This window comes from Trachurus japonicus, chromosome 14 (assembly GCF_045865225.1).
Source record: "Trachurus japonicus isolate A0001 chromosome 14, Traja_1.0".
Classification (NCBI taxonomy): Eukaryota; Metazoa; Chordata; class Actinopteri; order Carangiformes; family Carangidae; genus Trachurus; species Trachurus japonicus.
Genome location: NC_140920.1, coordinates 19,760,536 through 19,784,961, shown reverse-complemented (window position 1 = coordinate 19,784,961; position 24,426 = coordinate 19,760,536). Strand labels below are relative to the sequence as shown.

The 24,426-nt window shown below is 42.2% G+C and overlaps 2 protein-coding genes across 2 annotated transcripts; one reads left to right on the top strand and one right to left on the bottom strand.

Annotated features, from left to right (window-relative positions):
* Positions 1-897: 897 nt before the first annotated feature.
* Positions 898-15,219, top strand: rsf1b.1 (remodeling and spacing factor 1b, tandem duplicate 1). The gene is made up of 16 exons (XM_085798259.1): positions 898-1,073; positions 2,817-2,908; positions 3,387-3,479; positions 3,824-4,029; positions 4,143-4,267; positions 4,774-7,301; positions 7,588-7,869; positions 9,634-9,738; positions 9,837-9,916; positions 10,711-10,765; positions 10,856-10,968; positions 11,335-11,402; positions 11,560-11,773; positions 11,866-12,086; positions 12,506-12,685; positions 14,561-15,219. The coding sequence occupies exons 1-16, from the start codon at positions 920-922 to the stop codon at positions 15,127-15,129; spliced, it is 5,085 nt and encodes a 1,694-aa protein (XP_085654385.1). The 5' UTR covers positions 898-919; the 3' UTR covers positions 15,130-15,219.
* Positions 15,220-21,635: 6,416 nt separating this feature from the next.
* LOC146974684 (aquaporin-11-like) lies at positions 21,636-24,426 on the bottom strand. The gene is made up of 3 exons (XM_085798258.1): positions 23,761-24,426; positions 22,705-22,821; positions 21,636-21,820 (listed from the first exon to the last, which is right to left on the bottom strand). Exons 1-3 carry the CDS (start codon positions 24,347-24,349, stop codon positions 21,714-21,716), a joined length of 813 nt encoding a protein of 270 aa, XP_085654384.1. The 5' UTR covers positions 24,350-24,426; the 3' UTR covers positions 21,636-21,713.

Below are 24,426 nucleotides of genomic sequence, written 5' to 3'. Positions count from 1 at the left end.
TTATATTTAGGCCCACGCCTTTGATTCCTCCCAAAGTAAAACAATATTAAACATGGATGACATGTTGTAAAGAGATTAAACAGGCCTACAGATTAATACTGATTCTGCAACTCTTATTAACCCACTCTACTCATTACGTGGTAGCTGCAGGATGGACCATATCTGGATACAATAATGAGAGAACTCTCTGATATCTATATTATCCCTGTGGTTTTATAATAGTACACAGATGCTGCACTTGAATACATGTTTTATGAATATACAAATACAAATTACTTTATTAATCCCCAAAGGGAAATTCATTTTTCTGTCAGCTCATCTACCATTTGCAGAAGAATTAGCCTTCAGTAACATCTCCAGCTCATCGCTCTTGTTGGGCAGAGACTTGACATGACTGACGGCAGATGTACATACAGTACATCTCCACTTTCAAGCCTCCACCTTTGCACCAACAGCATTGCAACCAACAAGCAATATCAAACTTTTGATATATCAAACCCTGTTCCAGCTCATCTCAGCTGGAACAGGGTGGCATCCTCCAGATCTGCTCCATTTTCAATGAAAGAATCTCCTCTCCTCACAGATGTATCCATCAGTAGTTGACAAAATAGACAAAACACAACAAAAACAAAGCAACAGTTGAGTAAAAAGTTAAAAACTCAGAGCTACCAGACTTTGCTGCTGCCAGTTTAAGCGCATCTGAAAATATTTTATGTATTTGTATAGTGTATTTTGCATGAACGTTAACACTTAAAAAAAAAAATTATGCTTATATATCACTACTCTTTAATAATGAAATAATTAACGAGTATTTATTTACTTCATTTTATCGTTTGTTTTCTTTTATCCGCTGTTGTATTTTGGTAACACCGGAAGCAGTCGGGTTGATTCCGGCTGGCTTGACAGTGGTGTGGAAAAGATGGCTGCTTCGGCGGCAACGGCGAGTTCTTCCCCCGGTTTGTGTCCGAATTACGCAGTGATTTGCTCCTTCCTCGAGCGGTACGGAGCGCTGCTGGACCTGCCGGAGCTCACCTTTCCTCAGCTGGAGCGATATCTGCAGGACACATCCTCAGGTAGGGGCAGAAACACCCCCCAGACTTCACCGCCGCTTTAATGATAATGGTATCGTGCTAGCAGGCTAGCAGCTACGTTAGCTAGTTGTGTGTTATTGTGTGGTTTTCTAACCTTCTGCTTTACTTAAATGTGAGTTAACCTCCTCCCAGAGCTGCTCTTCGAAGTGGAAAACGTGTCTCTGTGCAATTTGTCGGTCCCCCGAGTGTGAAGGTGCCGAATTAGTCGAGGTTTTCTGTCACTTTTTAGCTTTTGAATTGGGCTTAATTTTTTCCAAGCTGCCTTTATCTGCCACTGTAACGCTCCTCGTAACACAACACAGGGCACTAATGTGCGGGGAAAACAGTGCGTGCGAGGCGGTAAAGCTGCTGCTACTTCATGCAACTCACGGTGGACCGTGATCGTTAATCGGTAAAGGTGTCGTTGTGTGAGACGGGCACGAAAATGTGCACTTTATTTACAGTTAAAATATTTTGTCATGTAGTGTTTCGCACTGCTTCTGTCAAGGCGCCCATAACAAATACAATATCCGGTTTGGGCTTTCAAAATAAAACGTATTCCACCACCAGAAACACGATTATCTCTGTCAACGACATGCATTTATGGCCTGGCTGTGCATTTTAGTGGCTCTTTCGTGCACATTTGTGTTATTCTCACACCGTCGTTGGCAAAGTAATGCCACACAATGAGCTTGCTGTAGCTGCATGTGAGGTTAAAGCCGGTGAACTTCCGTTTGTCGTGCTCATTGTGTTGGACTTGACGAGTTATTATACAGTTGTTGCTCTGCGCATGCGCCGACCGTCCAATAATTTTCACCTCACACTGACATCTGCTCCGTTCAAATTAACTCAGGCAGACACTGAAGAGAAGCAGGTCTCTCTGAGATGAAACTTGACCAACTATTCTGAGGCCTTTCTGGGTTCATCTGGATTCAGATGCAGATACAGGTTTTTTGTTTTTTTTAATAGGTAAATCGGCGGCTATGAAATACTGCGTTTGTTTTATTGTTTTCACTAGAGGGTTCAGAAATCTGAACAGTTTTTTTGTGTTTACACACTCCATGCTAACCTAGTCAAATATACCCTTGGTTTAGTAGTTTTTGATCTAGATCCAGTCTGATGTGGTGCAAACTGGGGGGAAAGCATCTGTATTATCCATCTTATTTCCATGAGTCTGAAACAGCCTCCACACTCTAGCCAGTAGTCTAGTCCAGAGCGTATGTGAAGTGTTATTGAGGTTAGACCTAGTCTGACATGGTCTGGATGTGAATACACGCTCAAAATCACAACATTTGCACTTTTTGTTTTCACCTAAAGAAGACAGAGTATGTGTAGTTGCCTCTGTGTGTGTATGTGGTCCAGACTTAAAACATCTACATGTAACGGTTTATAATCTAGATCTGGTCTGATGTCGTTTGGAAGGGACAGAAGTTGTGAAAGCACTTTAATGAAACTGTTGTTAAAATGTTCTTCAGACTGTCCCCAGTGATGTAGACCAGATTTTATAAGTATATTTGTAATAGTTTTTGATTTGTTCTTTGAGATACTTTTTTGTTAATAATACCTGTTATTGTTATCATGTTATGTGTCATTGTAAATCTGAATGCCACAGCCACTCGGTCTGATATCTGACGCTGTCTCTCTTTTTCTCGGTATCAGAGCTCAACAGATTCACATGTTCCATCCTAAACTTGTCTTTTTTTTAGACTTCACTTTAATCACTTTGTCTGTTGAATTTCTCCTCAGTCCCAAAGCTGCTGGTCGATCTTCATGTCAAGCTGCTGAGGAAGATTGGCAAGTCGGTGTCTGCAGACAGATGGGAGAAATATCTAGTCAAGGTAAATGGTATATTTATTAGGCATACACTAGTAGGGATGGATATCTTTTTCATTTTCTCATATGCATGTGATTAACTTTGAAAAGTTCAGACCAAAGCAAAACCAGGATGTTAAAGAGCTGCTTGAATCTCTGTTGACTCACCATTACAAAGGAACCACGTGGTCCATTGTTGATATGAAGAAAATTGATTAGTGCAGCTTTTAGACCAGTGGGAAAGAATCAGTGATCACATTTAGACCATCATGGGACACAGACACAGACCGTCCAGACCGCACTCACAGTTACTTTACTATAATAAAAGCATGATGCAATTTACATGCTTGTAAATTGTCTTCTCCATGTGGAGCGAGTATCTTCTTGTACAGCTGTGCAGCCTGTGATGTTCAGATGTGTTCATTTAACTTTGCCAACTGGAGCTTTGTGATGTTATGTATTGTAAGGGGCTCAGGTTGAACAGAGTTTCTTGTTTCCTCACAGGTTTGCCAGGAGTTCAACACAACATGGGCGTGGGAGCTCGAAGAGAAAGGATACAAGGAGATGACGCTGGAGTGCAAGACGGGGATACTTAAAGTGAGTCCTTTGATACTAAAGTCATCATTGGTGTAAAATTACATATTAAAAGCAGCAGAAAACAGTAAAATAATGAATTCCAAAAACAGATTGAAAAGGCCAAAAGCTATACCGGCAGCTCTAATATGAATGAATGAATGAATGAATAATATGAATGAACACAATTTCCTTAATGCAGAAAATAATCCCTGTCTCTCTGTCCTGTTTGCTGCTGAACAGAGTTGTGATTAGTGATTGATGATGATCAACAATCATCAGTGCAATCGCTCATAGTTCATGTCTTTGTGTTGTGGAGTGTTAATGTGGCGTTACTCACTCTAATTGTGTCTCTTTTTTCTCTACAGTATTTGTGTGAGATTCAGTTTGACGAAAATGTTAAGTTCAAAACAGCCATCAATGAGGAGGACCCAGATAAGATGCGCCTGCAGCCAATCGGCCGGGACAAGGATGGACAGATGTACTGGTTTCAGCTGGACCAAGACAACAACGTGCGCGTCTACCTGGAGGAGCAGGACGACTTGGACGGGTCGACGTGGAAATGCATCGTCAGGTAAACCAGAAAAGTCTCAGCAGGCAGTGGTGAATGAAATGAAATGAACTGAAAATGGTGTTATAACTGTGTTGTTAACTCGGTCCTGTTCATTAACACCTTTGTCTCTGCAGAGATAGAAACGACTTGGCCGAGGTGGTCGCTCTGCTCAAGACGCAAATCGACCCGGAGCTGTTGAAAAGGGACGAGCTGCTGAAGCAGCAAAACAAAGCTGACGGTGAAGATGAAGACAAAGAAGGTGGAAAAACTTTGGACTTTCTAATTTCAGAATTGTTAATATCAAAGTAACGTAATGCTACTTTACCTGCTTTGTTAGACTTTGTATTCTTTCAGAAAATCTTTTAGGTTTACATTTGGGTTGTGTCACAGGGAAAAAAGACATGTAAGAGTTACTGCAGGGTTAATACACAGTACACTAACACTTTATACAAAGGAGTTCAGGGGGAAAGAAGGAACAAAGAGTAAAGTTACATCACACTGTTACTCATTCTGGCAGGTCAGCTACAATCTGGTCTTATAGGTTTAATGTTTTCTGTCGCCTTTATTTGGGGGTTTTATGTTTTTTAATTAATGTATTTTTCCTTAGTGTTGTGTTTATTGGGCATGTGAAGAGATAGAGAAGATTTTATTTAATACTTGTCTTATTCTACGTTGAATTACCTAACTCCTCCAGCACCTTAGGCAACAAGTGTTGTTTTAAATGTGTTGTACAAATAAAGTTTGACCTTTTTATTCGTGTTTCAGGGGGAGTAAAAAAGATCGACTCCTCATCAGATGAAGAAGGCAAAGACTCCAGTAAAGCTGCCTGTCCGGTCTCACCAAAGACAGAGGACGGTGACAAAGTAGTAACGCAGGAGGACAACTTGAAACCAGAAGCTTCTGAGGCCAAATCGTCACCGAACGGCATCGTCGCAGACAAAACCGAGGCCGAGCTCAGTTCAGAAAACATCAGTGCAAAAGTGCAGACCATCAAAGAGGAGCCCATGGAGGTGTCGGAAACTAAAACGAGCCCAGCAGCAAGCGAAGCCGCCCCAGAACCCCTGAGTTTACCGCTGAAGGTGGAGAAAGGCGAGCAGGTCAAGAGGAGCACTGCAGAGGAGATCCAGCAGGCGCTGAAGAACGACCAGCAGGCCAAGATCCCTCTGAAGAAAAGAGGGATGAAGTTCAGCGAAGACTTTGAGAAAAACAGCAACAGCAGCAGCATCATAGTCCAAAACCCGTCGGTGTCTCAGGCCAAGGACGCCCCCAAAGCCGAGACGGCTCCCGAACAGACCAAGAAAGCCCCGAGCGTAAACGATCACGTCAACGGTGAAATCAAGCCGCCGCCTGAGAAAGATCTCCAGAGCCATTTGAGCGACTCGTTAAAAGACACTGCCACCACCGCCGAACCAAAACCCGCAGAGGTGAAAGAAAACGCCTCCTCAGCCACAGAGAAGGAGAACGTGGAACCTAAAAAAGATGAAGCACCGAAGATCACAGAGTCGGATAAGAGGAGTTCAGAAAAGGAAAACAGTACAGAAACAGAAAAGAAAGAAGCACACAAATCTCCTCCACCACCTAAAGCAGAGTCGCCACCGTTACCTAAAGATGTAAATAATGCACACGAGACGACTGCTAATCATGACAAGTCTGAAGAAATCAAAGAGCAACCTGCAGATACAGCAGAGTCTAAGACGACCACATTAAAGGAGCCTGATAAAACATTAACAACCGATGAGTCAGAGAAACTAAATTTAAATCATGAAGTCACATCCAAAGTAGCCGAATCGAAAGATTCAGGGGGCAAACCGGCCTGTGAGGACATGGACACCTCAGAGTCGGGTCAGGCTGCAGAAACTAAGACAATGCAGAAGGAGGAACCAGAAGCTGGGGATAAAGACGCTAAAGAAACAGAAACATCCAAGACTAACGTGGAGCAGCGTGACGACTCGGCACAGGAAAAGAAACCAGGAGTGAAGTCGCCGCCTGTCATTGAAGTTCCTCCAGAGAAATCTGACAGCCCTAAAAACACAGAGTCGCCATCTGTTATTAAATCAACAGAAAAGGTAAAAGACGGGGGCAGCACAGAGAGTTCACATATCATTAAAACTTCTTCTGTCATTAAAAAAGCAGACCAACCCTCACAGGTTGAGAAATCAGAGAAAACGTCCGACAGTAAGAAAAGCACAGAGTCTTCTGAGGTTAAAAAGGTGGATGATGAATCAGAAGCCTCTAAACCTGCTGCCACGGAGACGACTCCAGAGGAAACCAGCGCGCCCTCGGAAAAGACGGAAAAGCCCGAGGATATAAAGGAAAGTGTCAACTGTGAAGACGACACGAAGCGTGACGCCACCAAGACGGGCGACAAGACGCCAGGGCCCAAGGAGGCAGAAGCTGTTAAACAGGATCCAACAAAGACACAGGACGACAAGACAGCTGAAGTGAACTCTGTTGAAAAAACAGACAAGGCTTCTGAGGGGAAAGATAAACCATCCAGTCCGGCCGAGAAGGTGAAGGAAAATGATGAAAAAACAGAGAAAGAGGTGGAAAAGGTGTCGGAACAAACGGAGGCAGAGCGTCCGTCAAAAGAGAGTCAAAAGGACGCTGATAAGGGAAGAGAAAAAGAGGCAGACGATGAGAAAGACGGTGAAAAACAACTGTCTGCAGACAAAGAGAGTAAAGAGGATTCTGCAGAAGATAAAGTGTCGAAAAGCGATAAAGCAGAAAAGGAGAAAAATGCTCGTGAAGAGAGCGAGAGTTCAACCAAAACAGAGGAATCTGCTTCCCAAAACTCGAGCAAAGAAGCCGAAGCCGAACCCCCAACGGAGAAGGAACAGCCGGACCGTCCCAGCAGAAAACCGTCCACCGATAAACCCGCCGAGAAGGAGGGTAAGAGCGCGAGCGAAGACGAGGAGTCTGCGACAAAGAAAGAGGTGGCAAACGGCGGCGAAGCTCCGGCAGACGCTCCGGAGAAGAGCGCCCGTCGGAGGGTGAGGCCCTTCACTCACAGAAGGAAAGCTGAGCTGAGGAGAGAGGAGAGACAGGACTCGGAGTCGGACACGAACACGGGGATGTCTCTCCGGAGGTCGCCCAGGATCTCCAGACCGACTCCGAAAGCCGTGGAGATCCAGGACAGGAAGATGGAGAAATCCCAGGCTGCGCCGGCGGCTGAGAAATGCGAGGACAACAAGGCGGAGAAGGAGGAGGAAGAGGAAGACGAGGAGGAGGTGAAGGTTGTGCAGAAGAAACCAAGAGAGAAGAAGACGGACCAGGAGGGTCAGCCTAAACCAAAGGTCAGCCTGCCCATCAAGAGGCCATGTTTACATTTGATTTCATTTTCTTCTGTCTGTCATGACAGTAAACAGTCGCTGTGAAAGGAGATTAGCTTTTGAAATCTTTTCAGAATAAAATACCGTGGTTATACACCCGCTTTAAAATCTTCCTGATATTATATATATACCGGTACTTCTTTTTTTAATCCCCTCTGAGAAATTCTTATGTCTGTTCAGCTTATTGCTACTAGTAATAATAACGATGTGCACATGAGATGCAAAGATCTGAACTTGTGTTTGTTTCAAGGGGAGAAAGAGGCGGAAGGTCCGATGGTCCAACACCCGAACACGCCGCAAAAAGAAAGGCTCTGAAGACGAGGACGAGAACAGCGAGGAGGAGTCCAGTGACGAGGAGGAGAGCGAGGAAGAGGACGACAGCGACGAAGACTACAAGGTGGAGCGGAGCAGGAAGCGGCGGAACCGGAACCGAGAGAGGCGGAGCTCGGACTCATCGACGTCCTCGGACGACGACCTACCTCCAAACGACGACCCCTGTAAACACTGTGGTCTTCCAAATCACCCCGAGCTGGTGGGTTCACAACACGTTGACCTGAGTCTCACTGTATGAGAGAGGAAGAGGAGGAGAGGGGGGGAGAGAAGACAGGATATAAAATACATTTTTAAAAGAATTGAGGAGCAATATGTGCAAGGAAAAGTTGTGATATCATGAGGACGCTGAAGAAAACAAACAAGTTTAAAGATGTGCAGTGAGGCAGGTAGAGAGCTGAGGAGCAACAACACAATGTTTAGACTGGTTAGACACAAGGCAGCTGAGATGTATGACAGCAATATTGGGTAAAAAAGGAAAAGGATATTCTATGGCAAGTCGCAAATTTATGCAAGGCAAGGCATCTTTATTTATATAGCGCATTTCATACCAAGGCATCTCAATGTGCTTTACATAAAGACAAAACTTTTTTTTTTTTAAAGAACAGCATAAAAACAAAAAACACAGAGTTAAAAACAGGAGCAAAGAAGTAAAATAAAAAAAATAGATCAACTTTAAAGTTATTAAAAAGAGCTCAGCTATAAAAAAGAAAGTTTAAAATTTAATCAAGGAAGATTCCTGTTGCACCTGTTTTTTTTGCAACATACAGCACACACACACTCGTGTCTATACACACACGTCCAAACATCCATGAAGTAATAACACAAACGGAAAGAAATCATATGACAAGATATAAAAGATAAGACAGATATGACAATTATGAGCCAGTCCAGGTTGGTTGTCATTGTTTCTTCTTGACCGTTTGATTATTTGCAGTCGGTCAAAACCAATTGAAGTACACATGTCCAACACACATAGGAAGAAGAAAGAAAAAATATAAACAACAAATACATATTAAAAGTAAAAGTTAGATTCACAGTGTGATGTCCTTTGTTTCCTTGCAGAAATGTTACACTCATCTCAGCTCCTGTCAGATAATTACATAAAATGATTCATAAAAAGTTTATATGTTTTGTAAAATTAATCTTGTTTCTTCAAAGACAATTTAATTTTCTCAGGCTGGAAATGTTTCATTACATCTCTGATTAGATTTGAATGTGTGGGCGGAGTGAGTAAAATCTGTTTTTGTGGTAATAGGCTACGGATGATGATATCATATCACACTGTATGAGTCTAAATCCTGGAACGACTATAAATGTTTAGGCTGAAGAGAGTTTCTAGGTCGGACTGAACCAGTAGAATCAACAGTAACACAGCTACAGAGTGTGTTTTTATTCGCTGGATTGAACTTTTTCTTCTTCTTTTTTTAACGAAGCTGCAGATTGGTAGGAGTTATTTCTAGTTCCCCTGACTCCAGGAGTAAAAGTTCCAATTATTTTTCTCCATAAACAAAGTTGCGTGACTCACACATGGAGTCAGGAGTGGTGGAAGAGCTGCAGTCAGGCAGAAGTTAACTACTGCGACTGCTCTGAGTTTCATTATCGCTCAGCCTCAGATTGTGAGATGGTCGTTCTCCGTTAACTGCAGACAGATGGCAAATGTTCCAGTGATGAGATAATTCATTCTGCAGCCAAAATCAATACACGCATGGATTCAGGATAAATTATGGGTGAGTTTAGTTTTTGCTGCCGAAACAATGAAGCGTTTTGTATTTGACTGGGCACTTCTATATCTTGTTTATTTAGAACGTCTTCACTCTGATAGTTATTTACCAAACTACAAAAAAACCCCACGATTCTTAAAACATATCAGGTGTTGTCAAATTATTTAAAAATGGGATTTAACTATTTTAATTTAGATGTGTTAATAAGCCTCTAATAACATCTGTCCACATCTGCTTTGTAGATCCTGCTGTGTGACTCGTGTGACAGCGGCTACCACACAGCCTGTCTGAGGCCTCCGCTCATGATCATCCCTGATGGAGAGTGGTTCTGTCCGCCCTGTCAACACGTACGTACCGCGCCGAGCAGCAAACAAACAGCAGATCAGAGGAGCTTAATAAAACGTGGCTCTTGTTTTTAATGATGTAACCGTTGTTCCCTCTGTAGAAGCTACTCTGCGAGAAACTAGAAGAGCAGCTGCAAAACCTCGACGCTGCTTTGAAGAAGAGGGAGCGAGCTGAGAGAAGGTGAGACGGTTTGTGTTTTATCTGCTCATAAAAACATGTGGAGAGGAGCTGCCTTTTTATTTTTTTCAGCTAACGATGCCTCCTGTTTGATTTTGGGGTTTTACTGCCTCGCTGTTTCTTGACCCACTTTTTTCATCTGGTTTTGTGAAATTGTCAAATTTAGGTAGATTCAACACGGTGGTCATTTTTAAGGCCCCGAGTTTGCTGCGTTTTTAAGTTCATCGTGATATTAGAGCTGAATGACATTCAAAAAATCATATTGAAGTTATTTTGGCAGGTTTCTGGTCAAAGTTTTTGTTGAAATTTAATTATTTATATATTTTTCATTTAATTACCACTGAAAAGATATAAAAATGACGATGACACAAACATGTTTCCTTACATCAGGGGGATGAGATTTGAAAGCCTCTGACACATTTAACATTTTATCATTAAGAACTGGAGCTGACTTTTAGATTTTTGATTAATTGTGTGGTCCTGTAGAAGAGCGAGTTTTCTTTCTATCTGTTCTCTCTCTTCAGCTTATTCTGAACTCCTGCATTTTTTCACCTCATCAGGTCTAAGAATCAAACCTTAGCTATAATAAATAATACGTGAGGTCACTAGTAGACTTTGAAAAAATATATTTTACATAGTGGATGTTGGGACGTAGAACAATCATAGCATTACAATGTACAGAAATCTAAACAAAATTGCATTTGAAAATCAAAAGCAATAAACAGTGTATTGATCAGGGCCATGATGTCTTGTCTTATTGATGGTGAAACACTCTTTGTGTGTTCTATCTCTTGCAGGAAAGAGCGTCTTATTTACGTTGGAATCAGTGTTGAAAACATCATCACACCCTCCGTGAGTACAACCTCTGGTCGTAAAGTCAGACTGGAAAATATTCGGTAACTAATGTTTAAACCGCAAATGATGAATCCTCGCTCTGCGCAGGTGGAGGTAGAGGAAGAAAAGCCAGAGATCATCATTAAAGAGAAGAAGGAACCGAAGCGGAGTAAGAGCTGGGGTCGAAGATCAACGAGGGCGAAGAAAAACATCAGCTACAGGTTTGTGCACCGAGAGAAACGCTCTCCTTCAGAACGACTGACCGGTTTTATACACAGATTTTAGTCTTAGTTGAGGTTTGCTGTGGAATAAGGTTATTGATCAGGTGAGATCACAGACAGAGAGCGTACGAGAGAACATTCCTCTCCTCACCCATCGCATCTATGAAGACCTCGTTAGTTCCCAGTGCTCATTAAAACAGCAGTAGAGTTTCTTATGGTCACGTTATGGTCACGTTTTGGCCTCGTGTTTGAGCAGGTTTTAAATTCTCTTCGCAGGAATTGGCCGACGTGCTCTGATAGCACGGTGTGTTCAACTGCTCGTGAAATGTGATTCCTGTCTGTGCTAATGTTCATTTTTTTTTACAGATTTGATGAATTTGATGAGGCGATCGAGGAGGCAATTGAAGAAGACATCAAAGAAGCGGAGGGTGGAGGTAGGAGGACGTGCTGAAAATGATTTAAAACAATATTTTTCATTTGGAGAAATGTGTTAATCAGTGAGCTCAAGATGGAGCCATGTTTCCAAACACGTTCAACTGTCCCTTTAAGACGTGAGAAGTGTTCACTAGGGTTACTGTCCACTGTCCACAGGAGCCGGCCGGGGTAAAGACATGGCCAACATCACAGGCTGCAGGGGGAAGGACATGTCCACTATCCTGCAGGCGGATGAGGGGAAGGAGAACGGCCGCCCGCCACGGCCCAGCATCAGTCAACGCAAGAAGAAACGCCGGCGACTCAACGACCTGGACAGCGACAGCACCGTGGACGAGGAGGAGAGCGAGGAGGAGTTCCGCCTGAGCGAAAGGTAGAAAGAGACGAGACGACTCTGACGGGAGGTTTCTGTTCACAGGGACGCATTTACAAATCCTTCGTTTTTTCTTTCTGTTTGTCTTTCAGCTCAGAAGAAGAGTTTGTCGTATCGGAGAACGGGTCCGAGGCTGAAACGGACGGTGACTCCAACGACAGCGACTTCGGCAGCAACAAAGGAAAGCATCGCACCTCGTCACGGAGCAAGAAGCGGCCGTCGCGAAGACGAAGCTCCCGGAAGCGGCGGAGACCAAGAGGTTATTCTGACGATGAAGAGGAAGAGACGGATGAGGAGGACGAAGATGAAATCGGTACATAAATTATATTCATCAGTTTCTGGTCTCTGTTCTGACACTTTCACTGCTCTGTTGTACGTATCGGTGAATATGAATGGATTTAGACAGATGGCTGGAAGTGGTAGACATATCTGAACACTTAATATATTATTATAATTATTATCATCACCATCACCATCATCAATGGTGTTTAACTTTATGAAAATATTGAAAACAACTTCTCTGGCTAATGTCTCACATGTTCAGGCTTTTTGCATTTCACTGTTTCAAACTGTTGCAGATTGAAAATCTTTGCATTTGTTTTTTCTTCATTCCAAAATTCTGTCTGTCTCATAAAGCTTCATTGCAATAATATTCAGCCAAACAGGTCAGTGTCTGCTTCAGCGGTTACATTTGTACCCATTGCAATTGTTGTGTCTTGTGTGTTTGTCCAGTGACCGAAGGCTCCAGTGAATACAGCGACAGTGATCTTGACATGAGTCGACGGCGGTCTCGGCGGAGTCAGAAGAAGCAGGTGAACTACTGCGAGACGTCGGAGTCTGATGGATCTCAGGCAGAAACCAACCGGGCTAAAGTGAAACCCAGACATCACCAGGAAAGCTCGGAGAGCGAAGGTGAGTCAGAAACACCTTGACGTTTTGTTTTGATACCTCACACAACAGCAATAATAATAGAGAGTACGTCTCTCTGATCTGAGCACAAGTGGCATTCAGTCATTTTACAACAAGATCCTGGTTTGGCCCGAAGGTAAAATATCCTGTCCCCCTGCTGCTCTCAGAAACACATGTTTAAAAGTCATGACAGTAATTCATGAAGCACTTCAGCACCACGGACAGAGACACTCAGGTCCATGAGACCTTTGAACTGAGTCACTGCTGGTCACTCACCGTGAGATTAAGATCTCTCTTCAAAGAGAAACATGAGAACAAAACACAGACACCAAACAGCAACAATAACAGAGCCACAGAATAAAAGAAAGAATTAGACATTCACGGTCATAATAATAATATTATCAAAAAAATGTATTACAGATGCAGCTTGCAAAAGGTTGAGAACCCCTGGGCTAAGGCCTACACACTACACTCCTTTTTATATGAAAATACAGTATTTGGGAAGCAACTGTGTGGCAAAAAAAAGGAACCACTCTCAAAGGGCGGCATAGCGTAAAGATGAACAGGAGAATATGATTTAGCCTGAAAAAAAATTTCAGTCAAAAGATTTTTTTTGCTTTAATCCATGCTGTCCCAGTCAATGAGCTGTAAGTTGTAAAGCAGGAGAACGTTTCTGATCATCACTGCTCCCTTTTCTCTCAGACATGGCCCCATGTCGCTGAACACAAAGTCAAATCACAAAGCTAACAGTACTGTTACAACACCAAACCAGCTTCATTAGCATTTTCCCAATAAAAGACTGAAGTCGGTGTAATTATATAGACGGTAAACATTGTATATGAAGAGCAGCTAAAATGATCTGTAAAAGTTCTCGGTTGAAGTCTAATCGCTTTGCTGCAGAGTAGGGATGCACATGATTAACCGTTTAACCGATAACAAGAACTTTGACCGATTAATACTATCGGTTATATTATTATTATTATTAGGTCCTTATGTCGTCAACTCATGGGGGCGTGTCGACACGTGCAGAGTTCACGTGCCTTCAGTCATATTTCGCAGCAAAAAGTTACACAGGAGGACTGACAGTATGTGCAGCAGCCCCCATGAAGGAAGGTCAGACAATAAATGTAGCCTACAGGGACATAGATGTGAATCACCTGTAACTACGGCGCTGAGAAAAAAGAAAAAAAAAGAGGACGAGGACGTCGCTGCTCTCCAGCCTGTTCACCTGCAGCTCTCCTGCAGCTCCACAGAGGAGCTGTCAGAGGAGCTCTGCTGCTCCTTCAGCCTGGTGTTTGGCTGCACTTTGTATAAAAACAGTTCTACATTGGACGATCTAACCTCCATATGAGCGCAATCAGCTGAGACAGAGCGCAGTGGAACTGCCACTTGTCAATTAGCTCAGTGCAATAAACAACGGTCTTTGGTTCCCGAGGTTGTGGGTTCAATCCTCAACTGGTGCAAATTGAACATTATAAGGTCAACTGTCCTGTCTTCCTATTCTCCTGTTTGTTGCTCAGAATTTGCCTAAATTTGCCAAAATTAGCCCGGACCCGACCCATCGCTGCGCAGCAGCTATAATTCATTCATTCCTTCCGTCAGTCTGTTCTGCCAGTGTCACTGTCAACGTGACGGATACTGTGGACAGTGACACTACATCTAAACCAAAAGAGAAAAGGGCTGATTGTGATTCCTTGTTGGATCAGTTTTAATGAAGTTCGGTCCTTGTAAGTGTTTACATCACTGCAGTACGAAGTCCTCAGGATAGAAGTGACATTTCTGTCATAATTTCTAAATAATCTCCTCATTAGCAGAAATGGTTGTTGACGACCTGAAGCTGAAGGTGTTTCTTGTTTTTGTTTGGTTTGTTTTTTCCAGCGAGTTTCTCCAGAGACTCGGAGGAGGAGCCGAGGGAACGGAGGGTGAAGAGGAGAGCCGACTCCTCCGAGGAAGACTCACGGCAGCGACGCCGACATCTTGCACTTAAACGCAGGAGAGCGTCCGAAGACGACGACTCGGACGATGACTCTGACGACTCGTCAGAGGAGGATCGTCCCATCCGCAAGCGGGTGAACCGCATTGACTCGGACGATGACGACGAGGAAGAGGAGAAACCAAAGGAGAAGAAGGCGGAGGAGGAGTCAAAGGGAACAAATCTATCGGACAGCAATGCGGCCGAGGCGCCGCCCACCAACGGACAGAGCCCGAAGAAGAGCCTGGACGGCGTCATCAGCCGGCCGGCCGCCCCGAGCACCCCGGCCACCCCAGCCGCCCCGGGCCCCGTCCCGCAGGCAGAGCCGCCCAAAGCCGCCAGCGCCGCACCGGCTGCCGCCATCGCACCCAACGGCCTGGCCGGCCAGGAGGCAGCGACGCAGGAAGACGACGAAGACGACCTGTTAGGAGTCACAGACCTAGTGGACTACGTCTGCAATAATGAACAGTTGTAAAAAACAAAAAAAACAAAATGGTGTACTGTTTCATTTTTTGTGGTATTGTATTTTTATATTGCTTAACTTTATTATTCCCTCCCCCACCAACACTTCCTCGTCGTCCTTTTTACGTGTGTCACCCGGAGCTTGATTCTCAGCGACTTCCGCCTCAGTGAGAACTGGATCTGTCACCAGTCTGACGCCGTCGCTGTGGGATTGTAACAGTAACTAATAAGGGCACCAACTTATCAAGTCTCTTTGTTTGGTAATAGTCGTTTTACCTGCAAACCACCGACATCGTCCAGCTCCACTGCCAAACCACCTCCTCCCTCTACAAATGTGTCACACATCATTTCTCCTATCTCCTTTTTAATTTTTTTTTATTTTTCCTTGAATGTTACACTCAACATTTTTTACACGTTTTGCTCCGTTACTCATCGACATGTAGGGAAAATTGGCACTGAAGTTGTTTATTGTGTAGAAAATAGTTGAAGCTTTGTAGTTATTTGAATGACTGAACATTTTATGAGAGTAAAGCAAGGCATTCCACAATTCGAAAAAACTTCTGGGCATCAAAAGGTTTGACATTTTGATAAATATGATCATTGGCTTTCTGGCTGAGTTAGATGAGAAGATCAATCCTGCTCTCATAACTGTTAAATATGAAGCTGCAGACACTTGGCTCGTTTACAACCACACAACAAAAAGCAGCTTATTTGACAAACTAACACAGCAGTTAGTGATTTTTCCTGGATAAATATTTTGCTTAAAATGCAGAATTGATCTTAGCAACTGGATATTTGATATCAAGTGTTCCAGTTGCTCTCTTCAAAAAAAAAAAAAAAAAACTAAACACAACAACACACAGAGATCAACAACAGTATTTTGCAAAAAGTCAATTAAAACTGTAGTAGGAAACACTTTGCTACCTGTTCTCATTAACGAAAGCTGTGGGTGTAGTTATTGTTGTTTGGGCTAATGTGTAGCCACACCAGCTAATTAATTAAGTTAATCAGAATGTGTGAAATCAGTGGGATTTGATTTCTGGTTGGCTTTCTTTAAAACCAAACGGTCTCATTTTGTTTGTGTTTTGAGGTTATTTAAAGTTCATTCCAGTTTTTCCTTGTTCATACTGTTTTCTCTGATATTTGAATTTATTGAGAGGATAAGCTCTTGACATATACACACAGAAGTACACAAGGAACAGTATTACAAAACAAAACAAAAACTGCAAGTTCATAGAAACAGATGCTCACCCCACCCTTCTCCACCCACACCAAATATTAACAAGAGAAATTAAGTAGAATGGTTTTTAGCCACAGTTTTTAGTGTTGAAAATGTCGTACGTGAAACATGAACTGACATGAACTGTTACTTAGTGATGAGTGATAAGTGACTGCAGCTTTGTGTTTAACCAGCAGATTTGAGATGGCACTTTTCACCGACCTGTCCTCTGCAAAGCACATTTCCAAAATGTCAAACTTTGGCTTTAAACTATTCTGACGTATTTTCCATTTAATTTGCAAAAAGTTTAGATAAGACTATTTATTAACTTTTTTTTGGGTGGAGGTGTATAGATGGGATGATGAGTTCGACTTGGATCACATATTTGATAAGCTAACCCTCCACACACCCCCTCTGGGATATTGCTGGTCAGATACTGGTGTGTGTGCGTGTGTGTGTACAGGTTATTGTAGATGGAAGACAAAGACATTATTCCCAGTTTCCTCTGCGCTGGATATTAAAGTGTTCTACATACAGTATATATTCAACCCCTTGCATCAGGTGAAGGTGTGAATGTATAGATGACCCGCCAGGCGACCAGCCCTCGTTTCTAAGCCCTGCCCTCCAGTAATAGAGTAGCTTTTGTATATTGTAAACATATATAATTATTTTAAGTCTGTTTGCTGCCATCGGTATCAGTGGTGAGCTCCCACTTTGTTTGGGGACAGAAACAGAATCAGAAGTAAAACTCTTGTCCCTTCTAAACTTGAGATCTAGTCTAGCTTCCCCTTATTACATGTATGTCAACTTTTTTTTTTATTATGATGTATTTTTTGTATATCTTAACATTTATTTGTTGTTGCCTCTGTCTGAAATGTAAAGTGTCTTATTTTCTTTGTACATTGTCCTTTATAGAAGGTTAAAAAACCTGCAGACCCTTGGTTTTTATTAACTCAAATAACACTCAGCTCCCCAGCAACTTGATTTTCTTTTCTTTTCATTTTTCTTTTGTTTTGTTTTTCTATTCCCCCTGGATCTTCCTATTAACAAAGTCTACATTTCTACGTTAAGATCCTCTGTTTTCATAATCTTTGAGTTATTGTTTGGGTCCGATTGCGACCTTAAAGACCTCAGCCCAGATTTAGATAGTGGAAAATAAAACATGTTTATTTAGTTTTGAAGTGTCAGGATGCAGTTTATTGGACAGAGGGAAATGGACAGAAAAAGAAAAACAAACCAATGACTTTACTGACCTCTGCTGGAACCAGTCTGTGTGTACATTTGTAGTTTTTGCTGTAATATATTTAGAGACATTTTTTAATCATGGAAAAAAAATATATTGGGCAATTCTTTGGGATTGCATGAGTTTCTAATAGTTTTCTTTTTGTAGGGAACTAATACTGGCACAAACATTCTTTTGTAACAAAACCAGGAAACGTTGGCATGTTTTAAGGATGTCTGTTTATTTCCTGACCTGTTGCATTAAGTGCTGAAGGACTCGTGAAATAGACGCCGCAGAATATCTCATCGTCTGCAGTGAAACTGCATTGGTAAGCATGCGCTGACCCACTAAAGGCATGTTATAGAAAAACCTGGGGGGAGATGGGAACTTATCGTAGAAAATAATCTAGGCGGCTGAATCGGATTAAAGAGAAAATGTAAAATATTTTGTAAATTAGTCTCAGCATGGTCTTCACAGAGGATAAACCACTCTATTTATCATACTGTTTTGATACTGGCTGTGGCCAAAAGATGATTTCCAAGACAAAAACCTATATGTGCTGCTCGCAGCGCACACGACATAGGCTTCTATACACAATATTTAGCTTTTAGATTAGACAGACAGAATATAAAACCAATTCTACCAAGAGACGAGTGTGTGTTCTGGTGATCCGAGTTGAAGTACAGAAATGTGGACATGTGCTTGTTGAGTAACCCCATTTTATGCTCTCCACAGAGATAAGGAGAATGTATTAATATGTATCTCACGGTTATGAAATAACCAGTACCAAGACCTGCACAGGAAAACAGAGCGAGGCGCGAAATAAAAGGCTGCAATGGGAGTTCAGAGGAAGACGGTGCCAATGACTGAGTGTTAACAGAGTTTCCTATTTACCTCATGATGAATCTGGGAGGAAAAACACCCTGTCCACTGTGTATAGACCCTAGTAGACTGGTTGTTGGTGTTTTGTCTGCTCCTTACATTTTTGTTAACTTTACTGTTATTTCTTATGAATCTGATCTTGTACATTTGTCATAATAAAATGGGTTTTAATCCTCACGTCATTTTTGCCTTGTGTCACTGCTCTGACCGTCCAATACTTTTACACACCTTTAAACCACATTGTCTCTGCTACAATTTATGTTAGACTATTCTTACCAGCAGCAAATGAAGGGTGGAGGTTCCAGCTGTAAATAAGTGTGATTTAATGTAAAGTTTAGATGATGTCATTTGTGATTTGTGAAGTCAAGTGCATTTGTGCCAGCCAGCGCCGTCCAGTGTTAGCTGGCACCTCTTCTATGTTTGGTTTGAGCATTTCATTAAAGCAAAAAAGCAGGAAACATAAACATTAGCCTCATGGCGCACGGCACGCAAAGACATATTCAAATTTGGGGAATATCCAGAAAGGTCAGGACTTTTTGGGTCTTACTGTGTATGTCAACAACAAAACAAACTCACTTTTGTACTATTGCCATGTTCTCTCATACTGGCTGATAAAGTATCATCAGCTTGGAGTACTCACAAATGAAACAGACACAGCGTGAGTTAAATGGTAACAACTGTATGCTATCAACAAGGCCATAATGAAAATCCTCCTCTGGAAAAATGGACTTATAGCCTTCATGATAATATGGAAGGTTTCACAAAGGTATGGCAGCTGGACTGAGCTCAGTGTTCCTCACTAAAAGTTATAGCACAAATGAATGGTCTGTCTATGTAAAGTTATGTTTCCCTGCTATTTTATTTTTATGTATAATCTTTAAGTAGCTGAAGCTACAGGAAAAATGTATGGTTCTACACAAATTGTATGCAGTATATGTGTAACAACAGCTTTTAAAGACGATGTTTATCTTCATGAGGCAAATGTGTGTATTGATTGAACCTAAATAAATAGAATAGAATAAAATAAAGACAATGAAAAAAGTAGTAATGTTGATAAATCTGTGCAATAGTTAAAATTGAACATGTGTTGACTAAAGTGAATTTTTAACATTGTGTTTATCTGTAATGTTCACAATTCAGTGTTAAACTGTCACCGACACAGTGCGGTCCCAGCTCACTGTGACATCAATAATGATTGACATGTTCTGGATGATCATGTGGAGTCAGTCTCATGTGAGTCTCAAGTTGGTTGTGTTGAATGTTATCTATGCTGCCGAGTGACTTTGGTATTTGGTTTGGTCGGTCAACACGGGGCTGAGGGCTGGTAAAGGCCACGGAGGTCACATTATGCAACAGATGCCGTGTGAGCCAAAGTAACAGGAGCTCTAGAGGCACGACAGGATTTAATATGGTTTTAGGTCTCCTGGAGGATAACAACAGGAGACTGAGCTGGCACGGTCAGTCTGACATTTCTATTTTGTTAAAACAGGGAAAATAAGATGAGACAAATGATTCACTTGCCAGGTTTAATGACACATGGAGACGTGTCTTTGCACATGCTGGAGGCTTAAATTTAGCATTTTCCTTGTATGGCATTTAAATAAAATAGAGAATTCAATTTAAGGAGGAGGAAAAAAGGCATTTCTAATAAATGCCTTTAAAACACAATACACACCACCAAGTATATAATAAAAACATGTATATTTTGAAACACTGAGTCAGAGAAATGTAAGAGAAAAATCAATGTTTATTTACATTCTTATCATAATCATCCAGTTACACATTATGACCATCCAGACTTGAGAGGTATTAAAATGTTAATCAGCTTGGTTCACAGAGAAACAGACATTTGTGTGGTTCTGATAGAGAGAAAACAAAACAAAGTGCAGTATATCAATCATATCCCAGCGCAAATATTACACTGGTTTACTCCAAGTCTTTGTCAATATTAAGGATAAACAGTAAATGATCAGCTGCAATGAAAACACGAAGTCGTTTGTGCAGGAAAGCAAACTCTCAACAGTAAAAGAGGAAAACTAGGTGAAATCCAGTTTTCTTTAACTTGTGTTCACGTAACAAGTACGTTAGGAAAAAAAACAAAAAAAGCCAAACGTTTGGTGTAATTACAGACATTTGAAAAAGCCAAACAGTAATTACAGACATTTGAAAGAGTAAAGCTTTGACAACTGTGCAAAATTACAGCCATGATCAAACAAAGACCTTCAAACTTTTGTGCTGTCACCGTCACCTCTGGGTCAGAACACCTTGTGTGGGATTTAAAATATGATAAAGAAACAATAAACATCTCAATAGATTTGGCTGTGTGCATATACAGTATGTTATAGGAATGTCATCACTTGGACTGTTGGCATCGAGAAAAAGCAGAGTCACACTTATTTTATGTCATGTGCAGTGAAAATATTAAAAACAAAATCTAATGAATGGCCCCAACAGATAGAGAAATTAGCTTTCAAAACTAAAGATGTTCACAAAAACTTGTTGTGCTTCCAAAATCAACCAAACTGCATAGAGAAAACGACTAATTAAAGCATCAGTAATATGTTATGTTTCGCTCGAGTTCAGTCGTGTTTTATCATTTCCATGTTTTGTAATCAAAGTGCTTCCAACTGTTTTTGTTCCCCATTTTGTGTCATCTTATGCAAAGTAGTGATGGAGCAGTGAGTTAAAATCTCATTTCAACAGTTACATTCACCTCTGTTTTTAGTGTTGTGCTTTCACAGTCTCTTCAGTCACATGGAGAATATTTGGCAAAACTTAAGTAAAGGTGCATCTATTATCTCACATGTTAAAATCTATCAAATCTAAATATCTAAAATGTGACATAATAAAAAATAAAATGTAACCTGAAAATGAAGTTTTAATTAGAAATCAGTATACATCATATTGTAGATTGTCTGTCAGTACTGTAACTTGATTGGTATAATATCTGTGTCACTTCCAACAGCAGCTCTGAAGCCAACGTTATCAACCGTTATTTGCTTTTCAATGTTTCAAGCACTTTGTCCTTTAACCTGCGCTACATACAGTAATTAGGTTACCATGTGTTCTGTAAAGATCACTGTAAATGCTGTTCATTTAAATATGTGTGTTTTCCTGTTTTTCACATTAACGGTTCAGGTCATAACTGGTCTTAATGTGCTGCTTCATAAGTGTTAATGACAAAAGGAAAAACGAGCTGTTTTTGCTGGTATTATTCACATGAGATGTGGAAGACGACGCGCTGTGGCGACCGTGGAGCGTCCCCGCGTCCCGGCTACTGTGTCTTCTGTTTCTGGCCAGCAGGGACGTCCATCCCGGTCGTATTCTTCCCAGAGAGGAAAGGGATGACCTTCTCAATAAGCAGGATGCAGCTCGCCACACCTGGGAGCACATGTGGAGACACAGAGCAGGTTACCGTGGTGATGTAAGGAGGTGAGGACCAGTAAGAGCTTTATTAATGAATCAAACACCACAGTGCTTTTCACACCTCACAGAAAGAGAGGGCCAGAGGTTGTAGTGATGATGATAGTTCACCTGGATTAATATAACTACATCTGGAAACAACCTGTTTGATAAGTTTCTTATGCTCAGAAAGCCACAAAATTGCATAGAAAAAAAAGATTCATTTTAGCAGATGTGATGTCTAAACTTTAAAAAAACAAAACACTTTCTCTGTGTTATTCAGTTTGACTTAACTTTTCCCAAAGAGCTTCCAACCGTGTTCATGTTGTTAACCATACACCACACCTGCTCCGCCCACATGTGGAGAACGCAGGAGCCAATCAAACTCTTAGCAAAGATATTGATCTATTATTAATAAGTAAAAATAACAATAAAAAAAACCTAGAAAATTTCCTCTGGGAAATTTTGATAGGGCCACGGGAGCTACGGCCGGTTTTGCATCTCTGTCAATAGCACTGGTCCCTGCAGCTATTTCATAGTTGTAGGGGCCAGTGCTCGGTGCAATTGCCCCGTGGCCCTAATTATCAGAAATAACTCTAAATATCTTTGACAACTTGTGGGCCTCTGGAAAACTTGATTTTCAAACCTGTTATTTAATTGGCATTTTAATTTGTTCATGACTGAGACATGTTCAGTATTTGTATCGCTACGAGCGCCTACAAACATCCACATGCTTTGAGCTTGGGCACCTTGGCACTGTGGCAACTACCAGAGGTACAGCTTTAACACTCCCAAATGCCCCAAGTGTTTATCTGTATGTTTGTCTGTGTGTGATCCCATTATCTGTCTCTCTGTCTCCTCACCTAGGATCGGGCCGAGCCAGTAGACGAAGCAGTACTCCAGGTATGTGTGTCCGCTGCAGGGGAACTGGATGGAGAAGGCCAGGACGGGGTTAAAAACAGCTCCTGAAATACTTCCACCTTCAGAGAGAGGAAGAGAAAAAGCAGAGAGTCAACATCAGGACTGAGCAGAGATCCTCCGCTCATCTTCAGCCTCTTTCCAAACCAAAAAATTAAAGTCAAATTAAACTCATAATGAGGCCCTGGGGCCAAAATGAGCCTGTGTTTATATTAACACTTCACCCTACTGGTGAGAACTTTCTGAATCGTCTGTACACAACAGGTCGGCTGAGCATGCAAAGACATTAATTTATCCCTATGCAATGACAGAGTTTAATCATTAAAACTCATCTTTTAAAAAATGCTTTGCTTGGAAACATGCACTTTTAGTTTCAACTCAACTTTTTTTTTTAATTTGTCATTCATTTTAGTACTTCATCTCTCCTAGTTCTTTTATCATTTATATCTGTCTTTAAGCACCTGTGTGTATTGAGAACCAGGGATGTCATGGGAAAAGTAATAAAGTGCTTCCTTACTTTCATATATTAAATCATTATTAAAAGTTTGGTCAATAAAATATATCATTCAATAAATACTTGTGATTCACAAAAACAGAATTAAAAAAAAAACACCAAGGAAATATTAGCTCAAGTCTGTTCACTTTCACAACTCGTCTAATAACATAGCCTACTTTCAAATATTGTCACTTTGTTCATTGTGTTTGATGAAGCAAAGTGTCAAAACCTCCTCCAGCTGTTCCCACAACAAAACTGAGAAAAACTGGAAATCCTCACATAAGATGATGGGACATTACGTTTTGTTTAATAAATGACTTTAATGACTTAAATTTATGTTTGACTGGAAACCCAGACAAACACCTGAACCAGGTTAAAGAGCTTTAGGTGATTTTTACTGATATCCATATAGAAGATGTCATGCAGGACTTTTTATGTGCATGTGTGTTGTTGTGTATGACAGGATAAAGGTAAACCAGGTAAACCCCCCCGGTCACTCACTCACCTGTGTAGACCAGCCCGGTGATGACCGCAGCGATGCAGTGCGCGCGGAGCTTCTCGTCCACTTTGTGCACGGTCATGGCCGCAGCCTGGACCACGAAGGCGCAGCCCAGCTCCACGGCCGCGGCCTCCAGCACGGTGCCGCCCAGCGGGTCGAAACACCTGAAGCCGAACCGCTGGTGCTTCACGTGGATGTCGGACAGACCCTGCGACCACACGGCGGCGGCGAAATACTGCGCGGCGACCGCTGCTCCGAACTGGCAGGCGACGACGACCGCCGCCGCCTTGCCGCTGCTGCTTCCCCGGCAGAAGCTCTCCAGAGCCCCGCAGGGATTACACGTCGCCCCGCGGAAAGTTAGGAGGTGGATGACCGTCATGGTGTAGGTGAGGGCGAGGCCGACCGGCAGCTCCAGCCGCGCCGTCTCCCCCAGCAGCTTCAGTTCGTGCGTGCAGCAGCAGAGCTGGAAGGTGGACGCCGCCTCCAGCAGGTAAACCCAGTAAACCGAGCCGAGCCGAGCCGAGCCGCGCCGGGCCGCCTCGCTGAGCAGCACCGCGGCTCCCAGCACCGACACCGACACCCACAGGTCGGTCATTCTGCGGCCTGACCTCAAGGTACAAACCGTTCCTCCTCACGGGGCTAACTTTACTTGGACAGCCCCCTCCTCTGCTC

Coding starts and splice junctions, on each gene's coding strand:
- rsf1b.1 (XM_085798259.1), top strand. CDS start 920: ATGGCTGCTTCGGCGGCAACGGCGAGTTCTTCCCCCGGTTTGTGTCCG. Junction 9,917..10,710: donor AGGGAGCGAGCTGAGAGAAG/GTGAGACGGTTT, acceptor TATCTCTTGCAG/GAAAGAGCGTCTTATTTACG. Junction 10,766..10,855: donor AAAACATCATCACACCCTCC/GTGAGTACAACC, acceptor CGCTCTGCGCAG/GTGGAGGTAGAGGAAGAAAA.
- LOC146974684 (XM_085798258.1), bottom strand. CDS start 24,349: ATGACCGACCTGTGGGTGTCGGTGTCGGTGCTGGGAGCCGCGGTGCTG. Junction 22,822..23,760: donor CACCGGGCTGGTCTACACAG/GTGAGTGAGTGA, acceptor CTCTCTCTGAAG/GTGGAAGTATTTCAGGAGCT. Junction 21,821..22,704: donor CTGGCTCGGCCCGATCCTAG/GTGAGGAGACAG, acceptor ATGTGCTCCCAG/GTGTGGCGAGCTGCATCCTG.